Here is a 14,823-nt window from a genome sequence, read left to right on the forward strand (position 1 = left end):
TTAATTTTTTATAATATGGTTATTTGATAAAATCAATTATTATAATTAAATTCAACTATTTAAAACTAAATTAATTTAAAATTATTTATTTTTTTAAAAAATATTATATATTATTTTTTGAAAATATTACACTAAATTTATTGTAAATTTTAATTTAAAATATATAATATAATTTAGATATATGCACAAAAAAATACATTAATATTTATTCGTATAATTAAAAAAATAAAATAAATAAATATTAAAATTTAAAAATATTATAAAAATTTAATAAAATGTTAAAAAAAGGATACAGTAGGCAAAAATTATTTAATAAAATTCCTCCACTCCAAATTCCTGAGGGAATAAAAATCTAAACAAATTAAATCTTCTCTCCTCTCTTCTCTTCTCTTCTCTTCTCTTCTCCTCCCCTCTTAAAAAATTTTAACCAAACACAAAATTTTTTTAGAATTCCATCATTTCTCCTCCCCTCTCCTTTCTTCGTAAACCCTCCAACCAAACAGACCTCTGTATTTATTAAATATATATATTTAAACAATAATTTATTCAAATGAAAATATGTAAATTAAAGGGGATATATAAAAAGGAGAAAACTAAAACCTCGTCCAAAGCCCAGTCATCTTCGTTTTCGTCCATCGTTCTCGCCTGCCAACATTTCTTCATTTTCCTCATTCTCCTCCGCTTCCGACGAAAACACGCATATACCCCGGAAACATTGGGAAATTGGGGGAGAAATTAGAAAAATTAGGTTTGGGTTTGCGTTGCTCTGCTCTGCTCCGTTTCCAAAGGCCGTGGGTGGGAGAGAAATCGAGAAAATTAGGTTTGGGTTGGTCTCGCTTGTGCCAGTGTTGGGAAGAACAAGAAAGATCGACATAGGTGAGTGCTACTCTGTCACAACACAATAGGGGAGGATTTGAGGAGAACTACCTTGGTTTATTTCAGGATTGAACACCAATGTTGAAGAAGATTGGAGTATGATTTTTGTGGGGGATGAAGAGAATTTTTTTAGGGCAACTCTTGGCTCCTCAGAAGATTTCTTACAAATCAGCTTTATTTCAATCCCGCAGTCGAAACCTACTTCTCTTCCGCGGCCAATTTGATGCACAATCACCATCGGATTGCTCGAAAGCTGAGAATTTCAAGCTCAGGTTCGAAATTATCAATGGCGTCGACGATGCTCTGCGCGTGTATGACCATATGGTTAAAATGAAATCCATGCCTTGTGTGCGAGAATTCAATAAGCTGCTTTCATGTTTAGTTAAATTAAGAGAGTATTCGACAGCCATTTTTGTCTTTAAAGATATTTGCGGATTGGGGATTGCAGTTAGTGAGTATACTATGAGTATTGCAATTAATTGCTATTGTTCTTTGAATTCGGTAGGGTATGGATTTTCCCTGTTGGGGTGGTTTTTTAAGCTTGGCCTTGAACCTAATGCATCGTCTTTCAGTCCATTGTTGAAGAGTTTGTTTCAAGGAAATAGGATTGATGAGGCACAAGAATTGTTTAGGAAGATTGAAAGATTTGCTTCGTCTGAACTTAATGTTGTTCTGTATGGTATTGTGATAGATGGTCTTTGTAAGGCCGGGGAAACTCAAAGAGCCTTTGAATTGTTTCGAGTTATGCCGCGAAGGAACTGTTCGCCGGACAATTATGTTTACACCTCACTTATTAATGGCTTTTGCAAGGGTGGGTTGATAGATTCTGCTGTTAAGCTTTTCTATGAAATGCTTAGAAAGGGCGTCGTCCCTGATGTTGTAACTTACACCTCGCTGCTTCATGGATTGTGCAGTTTGAGCCGATTACAGGAAGCTAAATTCCTAGTGAAGGACATGGTTCACTGCAGAGTATACCCTGATGTTGTCGTTTTCAATGTTTTGATAGACGCTTTGTGTAAGGAAGGTTTGGTGGATGAGGCGGACGACGTAATTTTTATTATGGTGCAGAACAATGTGGTGCCTGATATACGTACTTACAATTCTTTGATGGATGGTTTTTGTTTGCTAGGCCGAATGGATGATGCAAGTAATGTGTTGAAGTCGATGGTTGGTGCGAGAATTTCTCCCGACACTTTTACCTACAATATCTTGATAAATGGTTATTGCAAGAGTAAGAAAATAGACGACGCCTTGAATCTCTTTCAGGAGATGGTGGATAGAAGGTTAAAACTTGACTTGCCTACGTACAATACTGTATTGCAGGGGCTATTTAGTGTGTCTAGATGCTCAGCTGCACTTGAGTTATTCGATGAAATGCAAGCCCGGGGACATAAACCGGATTTTTTTACATATTGCAATATGATGGACGGCTTATGTAGTAACGGACAAGTTGAACAAGTAATGTCGTTGTTGGTTGAATTGGAGAGCAAGGGAATCGATCTTCATCAGAATTACTATAATATAGCAATGGATGGATTGTGCAAAGCTGGAAAGCTTGATGTTGCACGAGCTCTTTTCAATGACCTCCCTTCGAAGGGACTGCAACCTGATATCGTAACTTTTGGTACAATGATAAGTGGATGTTGCCAAGATGGTAAATTAGAGGAGGCTAAATTATTTTTTGTGAAAATGAAACAAAAAGGTTGGTTTCCAAACGATCTTGTCTACAATGTCCTTGTTAGAGCATTTCTTGCGAAGGGTGAATTCGGCGAGGCAGCAGTGTTTTTTCAAGAGATGTCGGAGAGAGGGTTTTTCCCGGATTCTTCTACATCTGTGTTGTTGCTCGACTTACAGAAAACCAGAGGAAATAATTCTATACTTCTTAACATTATTAATAGATTTGCTTGAACCATTGTGATTGGAGGGAGCTGAAGTTGATGATTTTTATGTAAGTTCATACTGTACTCCAAAATTTATGTCATTATGTCGTAATCGTTCTGCACTACGATATGCTGCAATTCTGGTTGGGTAAGCAAATCATTCTTTATAAACTTCAATTTGATAAAGATTCGTTGATTCCTATTCTGATTTTTCGGCTTTATCCTTATTTTGTAGTGCACTACAGAAATACCCAAGAGAGGAAAGGCACAGTGCGTTTTTCGATCTTAGCTTCTTGTTGTGTATATTGAAGTTATCCATCAAGATTTATGCGATAACTGGTATTGTTCGATTTGCTTGAATTAGCCAGCTGGGCTATATTTATATGAATTTCATTGTGTTATTGTTAAAAACTTGTGGAACTACAGATTGTTTGTTCTTTCCTTTGATATTTCTCAGTTTCAGTAATCTTCTTGTGTTCGATTATGTTTGGCCAATTATATATTCCATCTTTATCAATGCAATGTTTTTATGTAGTAAGATTATGGCATTGTTATTATACTATTTTTTATTGGGTGTTCCATTGAAGTTCTATTGCTAATGTTTTCTTCGGACACTAGGAACTGGGGTGCATTTGTTGTTTTGTGGAAATGAGTGCTGCTGTTCGAGTTTCTCAAGAAATCGGTGTAAAACTGGGGTATGAGGTATATCTTCTTCTTTTGTCGTAAGGGTGTTCGGCAGCTCATGCTATTCCATTTGGCATTGGGAAAACTAACAATGTATTATCTAGAGATGTCAAGTAGTAACATCATTTTAAATTTGCAATAAATTAGGATTCAAATTTGCATTTTGTTATATACCAAAATAAATTAAAAATTAAAAAATAAAAATTAGAAACTGATTTGTTTCTGATGATCTATCCTTAGTTTAAAATTACTGTTTGTGTTTCCGTTGCATGGACGTGGGCGTTGAAGGCTATTCTGACAAAGTTTGCTCTTTTTAGGTTGTTTATTCTATTTGATTTGAAGACTATACATCAGAAATTCACATTAAAATAGTTGTGCGATGATTTCATGTGTTTGGAGTAATGGATATTATTGTATTTATTTCAGTGTGGCGCTCGTTGATAAGGCCCATGAAAGAACACTGTCAACCGACATTTTATTTGGCTTCGCGAACCTCTTATTTGTTGACTTCAAGGTACAATAATGGCGAAGTAAGGACTGAACTCTGAAGGGCATTGCAAACTCATTAGAAAGTCTAGTGGAAGCTTAAGATCAGGTCCGAAGTGATTAGTATTTTGCAGCTGTCCCTTGCCCTACTCTACCCTTTTTTGCGTGATAAGGAAATCTCATGGTTCTATACTCACCTCAAATTTGCTTATTTCAAGTGCAGCACTCTATGCTGAGACGTTCAGGCGATTATTTTGATTTTGCTCCAAATTTTAAAATGCCCGGAAGGAGATATTATTATGTTGAAATACATTATATACCAAGGCCCCCGAAGCTGATTATTTCGATGCAGCTATGGTTACTGCACAGCAAATCCATGTGACCCGACCCCTGTTGATGGGCGATATTCCGGTTTTCTTAAATGGGCAGGAGGAGATAGAAACTGCTGAAGAGATTCTTGAGCATCGAATGAGAGGGTTGGGAACAAAAATAGCAAACTTATCATCATGTGCCTGAGCGACAAATACTGCTGAGATTTCTTTGGCTATTGGCGATGTCAAGAGTGTTATTGATCCAGGTTTTTGTAAGATGAAGTAATATATATATATATATATATTTATATATAATCCTTGGACTGGAATGGAGTCATTATTGATCTCTCCAGTCTCTAAAGCATCAGCTGATCGGCCGATCTGGAAGAGCCGGTCTGGGAAAATGTTTTCGTATGACCTAGAGGGTAATGCTGCTATTCCAGAAATACAAGGCTAACTTGGCCGATCTAGTGCTTGCTCTAAAGAGTCTCAACATCTGCAAATTACGCCGGCAAGTTAAAAGTAGTAAGTCATACTAATCGAACAAAACCAAGAGGCGTTAGGAGGTTTTGAATTTAGGATCTCACACTTACGGGTCTACTCCTCACACTATTACGAGGTAATTTTTATTTATTTTTTTGGTGACATGGGAGTTCGTTTAGAGATAAAACTCTATTGTAGGCATCGAAACTTCATTATGCACTTAAGAAGGTTGGGGTTGGATTGTTTTGTATCTCGGTTTGAACTGCTATTTTTCTATTTTACTAGATATTTATATTATTTAATGAAAATGTGTATGAGCTTTTCACCGATCAATCCTATGCTATCTAAGATTAGATATTAATAAAAACAACCACAAACACGTGTCCAACCTAACAATTGTACGATGGACGCTTTGAAATTTTTCTAACACAATGGCTTACAAAAACTTACTTCTGATGCTGCTTCAATATTTTTTTTTGCTTTAGTTTTAGACTGCCAAAATCAATACTAACTCAAAATCATCAATTTGTTCAACCAAAATTTGTTCCGATTCAATTCATATCTTGGAATAGAGATATATAATTTTTTTTTTTAATGACGTGGAAGCCACAACCCGTGGAGGAATAGAGATTTGAAAATATTAAATGACTACCAGAGCAAATGAATATGCCAACTGTGATTAGATCAATATTTTTCCAATTAAAAAAAAAAAAACATAAAAAGATATTCTGAAAATTTCAATTAAGAACTAAAGCAAATACAACATTAAACTAAAGTTTGAAATTGAGAGATTACTTTTTATGTTTTGATTTCCAGTCACAAGATTTGATTTCTTTTTTTTCTTTCAATCGACCAACGACCGGATCAATTGGCGAGCGACGGCAGCGGACAACGTCCAGCTCCACCAGACTGCTTCTCCAACTACGGACAGCCTTCGTACCACTCTGAACATTCCACTCAACCCAAATATAATGAAAACCACCGGAGACTCCGAGAGAAAATGATCGCCGGAGGAAAGCCGACCAGGACGGCGGGAGAGAATTGTAGAATTTCAGAAAAAAAAAAAACACTTGCACAGAAATAGACGAAGATAACATGTAGAATGGATGAGAGAAAAATCAGTTCTAAGACAACGTCACATAAGAGCAATTACAATGGCTTTAATATAAACAACTTCTTTGTCAGACTAGAAGTTTTATTTCAGGACATTTCAAAAAATACAATGCAATGACTTATATTTTAATTAAAAAAAAATAAAAAAATTTGATCGTGCTTGGTGAAGACGAAGCCCAATTCAGTTTATACATTTACTTTCTTTCCCTCTGTCTCTTTCCTCTTCCATTTTTTTTTTCTCTTTCTACATTCTTACTTTCTTCTGTCCTCTTTTTACTTTCTCTCTCCTCATTGTGTATCCTCTTTTTTTTTTTTCCTCTTTTTTTTTTTCTCTCTCAAATATAACTGTTGCTCAATTTTTCTCTCTTTAATAAAAATATAGAATATTACTTGGACAAGTAAACTAACGAAGCTTTTTTTTCCCTGTACCGTTACAGTTGCTCTAACAGCTTCATAGTCCATGCTGTATTTTTGTTTCAAAAGCAACACAGCATCGTGCACCGAAGCCTCATCGGGGGTTTGAATTTTCTTTTTCTTCTCTCTTCTTCTCCAAATCAAGTTCGTGTGAATTTTGTTTTTTCTTCTCTCTTCTCTAGATCAAGTTCTTTGGTTCTGTATTTCTCTCTTCTCTTCTCTCCACATAAGGTATTCTCTTGGCTGCCTTTTTGTCGTTGAAGTTTTGTGAAAAAATTTTGTTTTATATTTTTGCGATCGTTCTATCACAAGTAGTAGGAGGAATTCGTTCAAATGAAAACAGAAGTTGTGTTTGAGTGATTGTTTTTGTGGACCATCCGTCGCCTGCAAGAATTTGTGGAGACGGTATGTATAATTTTGGTTCTGACGAGATTTGGGTGAAGAAAGACCTAGTCGACGAGATTTGGGTGAAGAAGACTTAGTTGAGAGTAGTGAGGAATTTTCATTTTCATGCAAATATTTTAAAGATGATGTGTAAGGATTAAAAGAACCATTAGATCATTTTTTACATATATTTTATTTTGTCTTAAAAATGACATTGACACATTGGATTTTGATGGCTTTTTTCATAAGAGCCACTCGTATTGCTCTAAAAGCATTTGTAAGGACTTAATTATAGAAGACTTGTAAGTTGAAAATGAAGTTTTTTTTGAAAAATGATCATGCAATGGCTCTTGTTCTGACAGAAAAAATTGCAAAGCTTGGGAGTGGCTTGGTGCAGGCGAAGGTATGTACAAGCCTGTGCCTGTGATATTTATTTTGTTTCTGTCTCTCTCTCCATTTTTTTTTTCTTTACTCTCTGCCATACTTTTTCTATGTCATTTTCTTTCTCTCTCTTTCTATTATTCTCTCTCTCACCTATTCTCTCTTTCTCTTTCATTTTCTCTTTCTATTCTTTTTTCTATCAAACAAAAAGCCACTACACTACATTTTTACATTTCAGATAGTTTGGATCGGACACATCAGATTGTGGATGCTTATTAATTGAGAACCATTGTGGTTGCTAGGGCTTCTTCTGCATCATGCTGGGTCGCTCTGATATCGAAATTTTGGCATCTATTCACGTTCTGTTGTGTAACTTATTTTGAAAGGTGCACAAAAAAAACTTCTAAAGTACAAAGATGGCCTTTCACATTTAAATCATTGTCTTTGCTCTTAAGAGCAACGACACTGGCCCTTTTTTTATGGTTTTCCAATTAAATCGATGATTTTTCATCCACGAATTAAAAAATAATTATACAGTGACTTATTTTTTGAGGCAGAAAAATTAAAATGTCTAACCATGCCTTCTCGTAGGCAATGGCTTCTCATGCTCTCTCTCTCCTCTCTTTCTTCTTTTTATTACTTTTTCAGACACTATTTTTTCCACTCTCTTCTCTCCTCTTTCCTTTCACTTTTTTCTCTCACACAATTTCTTCTCTCTTTAATTTTTCACTTCTCAATTTCTCTCTTTCTAAGAGTCATTGTAATAGTTTTTAAATTTTAAATATTTTGGATATAAAAATTTTTGGAGACATCAAATTTATAAGACATGTTATTGAACAACCATTGTCGGTTGCTCTAAGATCATGTGCAATGAGAGTTCTTATACATGAGAAAACCTGTAAATATCTAAGTGGCATTTCCATGTCTAAAAAAAATAAAACAAATAAAAATAAGTTAAGAACATTCTTGTAAAAGAATTAAGCAAGAACAATGTTACACAAAAAAAATTAAATTAAAAAATTTAAAATGAAATTAAATAATATAATTTTTTTTAAAAAAAAATATGATATGGAATATAAAACGAACAGAAACAATTAGACATGGATGGTAAGTGAACCGAAAAAATATTTCTTTCTCTTTCCTGGAGTTAGGAGAGAGAATGAGTCTGAATTCATTTATTTTTGTTTATGTACTTTATAAAATAAATTTTTAATCATTTAATGAAATGAATTGACGAGAGAATGATTAAGAGGATTTGAATTTTGTTCTTTCTTTTGTATTTGAATTTGGTTGGAGTTTTGGGAGTTTTGATATGTATTGATTTGATAGATAATGAATAAAATAATATAAATATGTATTAAATTTAATTGATAAAATTTATATTGTATAATTTGATTATGAATTTATATTATACCCAACGTATATATATTTAAATTTTTATTTATTTGTATTATAAAAAAAATTTATTATCTACAAAATGACATATATATTGTATATATTTTTTCCCCAAATTTAGTATTTGGACTATGCTTTTCGCGAAAAAAAATACATTTTTTTCTTAAACAAAACATCCCATCAAACATTATTTTAATACCAAATCCAAACTAAAATTTTTCAAACACACATTATATTTTAATTTAAAAAAAAAATAAAGTCAAATCTGCTGCAATTTGTGTCGGCGAAACTGTAGACAACAGACCTATAATAATATAAATTTGTATTAATTTGTATAAAATATATAAATATATTTTATATATACATATACATTTGTAAATTTTTATTTATTTTTATTATAAAAAAATTTATTTTCTACAAAATAATATATATTGTATATATATTTTATTTAATTATAATTATTATAATTTTTTTTAAATTTATAATTTTCAAAATTTTATTATTTTATTAAAAAAAAAAAAAAAAAAAAAAAGGAGACAATGCCTTTTTAGACTTTGTCCTCCAAAACACAAACAACCCAAGTTTGGGAGTTTTCACTGTGCACAGTTTGCACAGTGAAAACGCCGACGACAAAAGAAACAAGCCCCTAAATATGAGTTTTGCACTGTGGATGATCGTATATGTATTATTTATAATTTTTAAATTATTTTAGATTATTATTTAAATGATATTATTAAAAATTTATTTGATTTAATTTTTTTTATAATTATTAGATATAACTTTTTAAAATAAGTATACATTGTAAGTAATAATGAAAATATGTATTATTTATGATTTTTAAATTATTTCAAATTAATATTTAAATGATATTATCAAAATTTTATTTGATTTAATTTCTTTTAAAATTATTAGATATAACTTTTTAAAATAAATATACATTGTAAGTAATAATGAAAATATATATTAAAAATATGTTTATAAATATCCAGATAAATATAATAATTTATAAAAATAACAATTGTTTATATTTCAAATAATTTAAAGTTGTTGAATTACTGTGTTGAATGAGTGTGAGATTTCTACCACATAGTTTGTGCCGCTTGTCTTTTCGAATTTAATTTGCATACTATTAAATTTAATTGATAATATATTTAAAGTGCATTAATGACTGTAAATTTTCACGTTTAAAATATATAAAAATAAATAAATAACAACACAAGCTTATGTTTTAGCATAGAAAACAACATAAGCTTAGCACATGTGTTATAAGAATACATTATTTATATTGTTACCAAGAACATGAATAGTAATAATAATAATAATAATAATAATAATAATAATAATAATAATAATAATAAAAGGTAAACTGTTTTTTTAATTCCGTAATTGGACCCCTTTATTATTTGAATCTCGTAAATGGAGTCCGTCGCAAATTAGTCTCATAAGTAAAAAAAAAAAATATCATTGCTTTAGTCCTTCGGCGCCTGAGAAGCCTGCATGGCTCGCTGGAGGCCACATGTCCGTCGGATTAGCAACACCTGGCGGACACGTGGATTTTATTTTTTACTTTTAATTTTTTTTAAAAAATTATTTTAATTTATTATTTATTTTATTTGATTTTTTTAATTTTTTTTATTTGATCCAATTAAAAAAAAATTAAAAAATGAAAAAAAAAATAAAAAAAAAAAATTCACGTGTCAGCCAGGTGTTGCTGACCTGGCGGACACGTGGTTTCCGGAGAGCCACGCGGTCGTCTCCGGCGCCAGAGGACTAAAACAACGAAAATTTTCCTCTTATGGGACTAATTTGCGACAGGCTCCACTTACGGGACTAAAATGATAATGGGGTCCAATTACGGGACTAAAAAATAGTTAACCCTAATAATAATATAATAGTAGTAGTAGTAGGATAAACTGTTTTTTTAGTTCTGTAATTGGACCCCCTTATCATTTTAGTCCCGTAAGTGGAGTCTGTCGCAAATTAATTTCATAAGTGAAAAATTTTCGTTGTTTTAGTCCTCCGGCGGCGGAGACGCCCGCGTGGCTCGTCGGAGGTTACGTGTCCGCCGCAGACCTGGCGAACATGTGGATTTTATTATTTTATTTTTATTTTATTTTAATTTTTTTAATTTTTTTTAATTTTATTTGTCTTTTTTATTTTTTTTATTTGGTCCAATTGAAAAAAATTAAAAAATAATAAAATTCACGTGTCCACCAGGTGTCGCTGACCTGGCGGGACACCTGGTGGACACGTGGCTTCCGGCGAGCCACACGGGTGTCTCCGGCGCCGGAGGACTAAAACAACGAAAATTTTCCACTTATGGAACTAGTTTGCGACAGGCTTCACTTACGAGACTAAAATGATAAGAGGGTCCAGTTACGAGACTAAAGAAAACAATTTACCCTAGACACAGATTCCTTGAAGCGATATTCGGCCGCCACCAATTGTCTCCCAGGATAGAACGAATTGAACGGAATTGCAGATTCCGCGAACCGAATTAAGAAACAAAGAGAATTTCCGAAGGATATACGAGATAAAATTTTTTAAAAGAGATTGTTTTGACTTAAAAAGAAGGTCGGTTTTTATAAAATTAATGTAGACCTTCATTGATGGTGTGATTTTCACAACAACTTTATTTATCTAATAATTGACATGACAGTCCCAAGCCTACGGCCATAGAATCCAAACCTAATCTAATTTTGTCATTTATTAATTAATAGGATGAAAAGTTAATAGAGTGGGTTGAGTTTATTTGTATTCCCTACAGGGACACAGAACTCTTCATTTCCCTTATCTCCTCTCCTCTTTCCACACACCCAACAAATAAAAATAATAATAATAGAAGAGGGACAAAAAAGTGAAAAGAAAATTGAAGAATAGAAAACAAGCAATAAAAATAAGTGAGAGAAATACAAAAGAAAAAATTAATAATAATTATTATAAATTGAATAATTATATCAAAATTACCTATATTTAAGGGCAAAATAAGAGAATACAAAGTCAAAATAAAAATTTACAACTTTCAAACTTATTTCAGTAAAATATACTCTTTGGTTAATAACAATTGACTAATTTTTTTATTAATTGACGTATTTTTTATTTAAATATATTTAATAAATATAAATTAATTTAATTAAAATTTTAACATTTTACACTCACTCAAAACTCATTATTTTTATCTTTCATTAATTAAATTTATAATATTTTTACCAAGGGATCAATTCAAAATCTTTTTATTTTTATTTATTTGTAAACAAATATTTTTATTTATATTTAAAATTTTTTATTTTTTTATAAAATTATTTTATGTTAATTATAAATAAATAAAAATAGTTTTTATTTAATTGTATTATGTAAAATTTTAAGGTGTGTTTGTTTTGTGAAATATTTTGAAGGAATATTATATATATATATATGATGTATAAGAAATTGTGAAGGGAATATAAAAAATAAGTGTGTGTAATATAGTAATTTTTTTTTTTGGGAAAATTGTATGGGAGGATTTTTTTTTGCAAAAAGAACAAACACTTTCTTTACAGGTATCGAATTCAGGTTTCGAATTCAGGTTTCGAATGAGCAGATCAGGTTGAGTGTTCTGGTTAGTTCGTTTGATATATTCGGGTAAAACTGAGTCCGAGCTCTTTTGATTTCGAAATATATAAGAGATTCTTTAGTTTTCTTTTGATTTCCATGCGATTATGTGTGAATAACTAGCTATCGGTCCTAGAATATATATAACAAGTGGTATCAGAGTTGTTAGGGCTTGTTTCATTCATTGGAATTTCGAAATCTCTAAAATTTTGGAAACTCCTTGTTCTCGTTGCCCCTGGTTTATGCCCTGAATTAGTATTAGATTTTGTTAAAGAAAAAAAACCTATTTATGTGGTTTTCCTCTAATATGTAAAGTGAGTAACTCCTTGAAAAGAACCAAAGTTGGTTTTGAAGGAGGTTGGAATTGAAATTCAACCATATTGGCTGAATTTGTATAGTTTCTTAATTGATTCATCCAAACATTACTAATTTGTGTTTTGAGCGTGCAGTGAACAAGTTTTGACAGGTGGAGTCTCTTGGATTACAAAAAGAAAGTCAAAGAACTGTTGCAGAGCTTGGAGTTGGTAAAATTTACATTCGGTTAAATTCTAAAATTTTGAACAGTGTTTGTTTGGGGTTTTTTTTTCTTGGTCGAGCCTTCTGCTGTTTTTTTTTTTTTTGCTCGAGTCTTTTGCTGTTTTTTGTTGTGCAGTGGCTGTCTGTACTTTTACTTGAGTTGCTTGCTGTTTTTGGGGTGTGTTGTGGTTGTTTTGTTATTCTTACTTGAGTTTTTGCTGTTTTAGTTGGAAATTTGTTTGAAAGTGATCTCTGTTAGCTGCCTGCTCATTTTTTCTGTTGGGATAGCCTAGAAATCTGTTTGTTTAATAGGTTAATTGTTTATTGGGTGAGTCCGTGGCTATATTCTTGTTGAAAGCATTTTTCTTGTTAAAATATGTTCTTAAGAAAGTTTCTTAAAATCCATTTTTTATTTTTTATTTTTTATTTTTGTGAAAAATGGCTACGGCATATTACAATATTCAATATTTTGATGGTAATATAAATTTTGCTATATGGAAACAGAAAATGCGTAGTGTCTTAGTTTCGCAAAGATTGATTAAAGCTTTTGAAGTTGAACATGTAATTGATATCTCTCTTGTAAAGAGGGCCAAATTAGATGAATTGGCTTCATCATGCATTATATTGAATCTTGCGGATTATGTGATTAGGAAAATTGGAGTTTATGAATCGGCCAAAAATTTATGAGATAAGCTAAATCAAATGTACACTGAAACTTCTCTTCCAAATCGTATTCATTTGCTAGAAAAGTTTTTTAGTTATAGATTGGATCTTTCAAAGTCTATAGATGAAAATCTTGATGTTTTTACCAAACTTATACAAGATATAAAATTAACTGTGATAGGAATATCGATGACTATAGTTCTATAGTTTATTAAATGTTACCCCTAGTTCTTATTCGGATGTGAAACCGGCTATTAAGTACGGGAAGGACATGATAACACTAGACGTAGTGATAAATGGCTTGAAAAGTAAGGAATTAGATTGACAATTTTTTAAAGTTAATAAAGAAAGCCATTGAGAGGTTATGCATGTTAAACCTAGCAAATATGACTTCTCTTCAATAACAATAAACAATGGAATATCATAATAGTCAACATAATAAGATGTCTAGAAGCAAGTTAAAGAATAGATCTCAAACCCCCTCTAAGTATGTCAAGCGGTGTTTTAATTGTGGTGATCCTTCTCATTTAATTAGGGATTGTCCTAAGAAGAACCATAACTCCAATAATAATAGCAATAATGTGAGCAATCCGACTAACACCTCTAGTAATGAGCATGCCAATATGACTTTAACCGGTGAATGTTTGGCTGATGTGTTTGAGGTCTTTCCATTGTGTTCTAAAATGTCTTCTTTTAATAAAGATGAATGGTTATTAGATTCGGCATGCACTTATCACATGACATTTTTTAAGGAATTTTTTTTCGGACTATAAAACTCTTACAAATTGCAATGTTTCTATGGCGAATAGTAGAATTTGTAGAGTTGAGTGAATATGAACGGTTTTACTAAAATTCAGTTCCGAGTCCATTTTGAAGCTGTCCAATGTGCATAATGTGTTTGATTTGTCTAACAATTTACTTTCTTGTGCGGGTTTATCTTCCCTAGGATTAGAGGGAAAGTGGGGAGGAAATTATATGAAAATTATAAAAGGCTCTTTAGTAGTTTTTAAAGCCGAAATAAAGAATATATGTCTGTGATGATTGCTGTGCCTGAAATTAAATATGATTTTGTTGTAAATGTTGTTCAAGATAAAACCGATTTGTGGCATAGAAGATTAGGCCACTTGAGTAATAGATGATTAGAGATTTTGCAAAAATCCGGGTATTTTGGTGATGTGAAGATTTCAGCTGTGCCTTTTTGTGAAAATTGCATTTATGAAAAACATTATAAAGTTTCATTTCCTAAAACTACCGTTGAAAATAAAATTTTTTCAAGAGATATCTTGGAATATCTACATGCCGATTTGTGAGGTTCTTCTAGTGAACCCACACATGGTGGGAGTAGATACTTTTTCTCTATAATTGATGATTTTTCTAGAAAAAAGTGAGTTTTCTTGATGAAGTAAAAATCCGATGTTTTAAAAAAATTTAAAAAATGGAAGGATTTGATTGAAAATCAAACGAGTAAAAAGATTAAATACTTGATAACCGACAATGGTTTGGATTTTTGTAATGATTGGTTTGACAAATTTTGTGTAGAAAATGGAATAAAGCGTCAAAGAACCGTTCTTGATACACTCCAACAAAGCGGGGTTTCCGAACGGATGAACCGAACCCTATTAGAGAGGGTTAGAAGCATACTTGCT

General features: G+C 31.8%; 1 protein-coding gene across 4 annotated transcripts; it reads left to right on the plus strand.

Moving 5' to 3' along the window:
- Positions 1 to 613: 613 nt before the first annotated feature.
- Positions 614 to 5,365, plus strand: LOC127250935 (putative pentatricopeptide repeat-containing protein At1g12700, mitochondrial). 4 transcript variants are annotated; one of them, XM_051274424.1, is made up of 6 exons: positions 614 to 876; positions 943 to 2,904; positions 2,992 to 3,095; positions 3,375 to 3,458; positions 3,867 to 4,035; positions 4,150 to 5,365. In XM_051274424.1, exon 2 carries the CDS (start codon positions 991 to 993, stop codon positions 2,782 to 2,784), a length of 1,794 nt encoding a protein of 597 aa, XP_051130381.1. In that variant the 5' UTR covers positions 614 to 876; positions 943 to 990; the 3' UTR covers positions 2,785 to 2,904; positions 2,992 to 3,095; positions 3,375 to 3,458; positions 3,867 to 4,035; positions 4,150 to 5,365. The 4 variants fall into 4 exon arrangements, with proteins under 4 accessions (XP_051130381.1, XP_051130379.1, XP_051130382.1 ...); XM_051274422.1 differs by having other exon boundaries at positions 614 to 2,904; XM_051274425.1 differs by having other exon boundaries at positions 614 to 2,904; positions 3,375 to 3,451.
- Positions 5,366 to 14,823: the final 9,458 nt, after the last annotated feature.

This window comes from Andrographis paniculata, unplaced genomic scaffold, assembly GCF_009805555.1.
Source record: "Andrographis paniculata isolate CXL003 unplaced genomic scaffold, ASM980555v1 Contig38END, whole genome shotgun sequence".
NCBI classification, from domain to species: domain Eukaryota; kingdom Viridiplantae; phylum Streptophyta; class Magnoliopsida; order Lamiales; family Acanthaceae; genus Andrographis; species Andrographis paniculata.

Excerpts from the sequence above, each read along its gene's own strand:
- LOC127250935 (XM_051274422.1), top strand. The coding sequence starts at position 991 with ATGAAGAGAATTTTTTTAGGGCAACTCTTGGCTCCTCAGAAGATTTCT.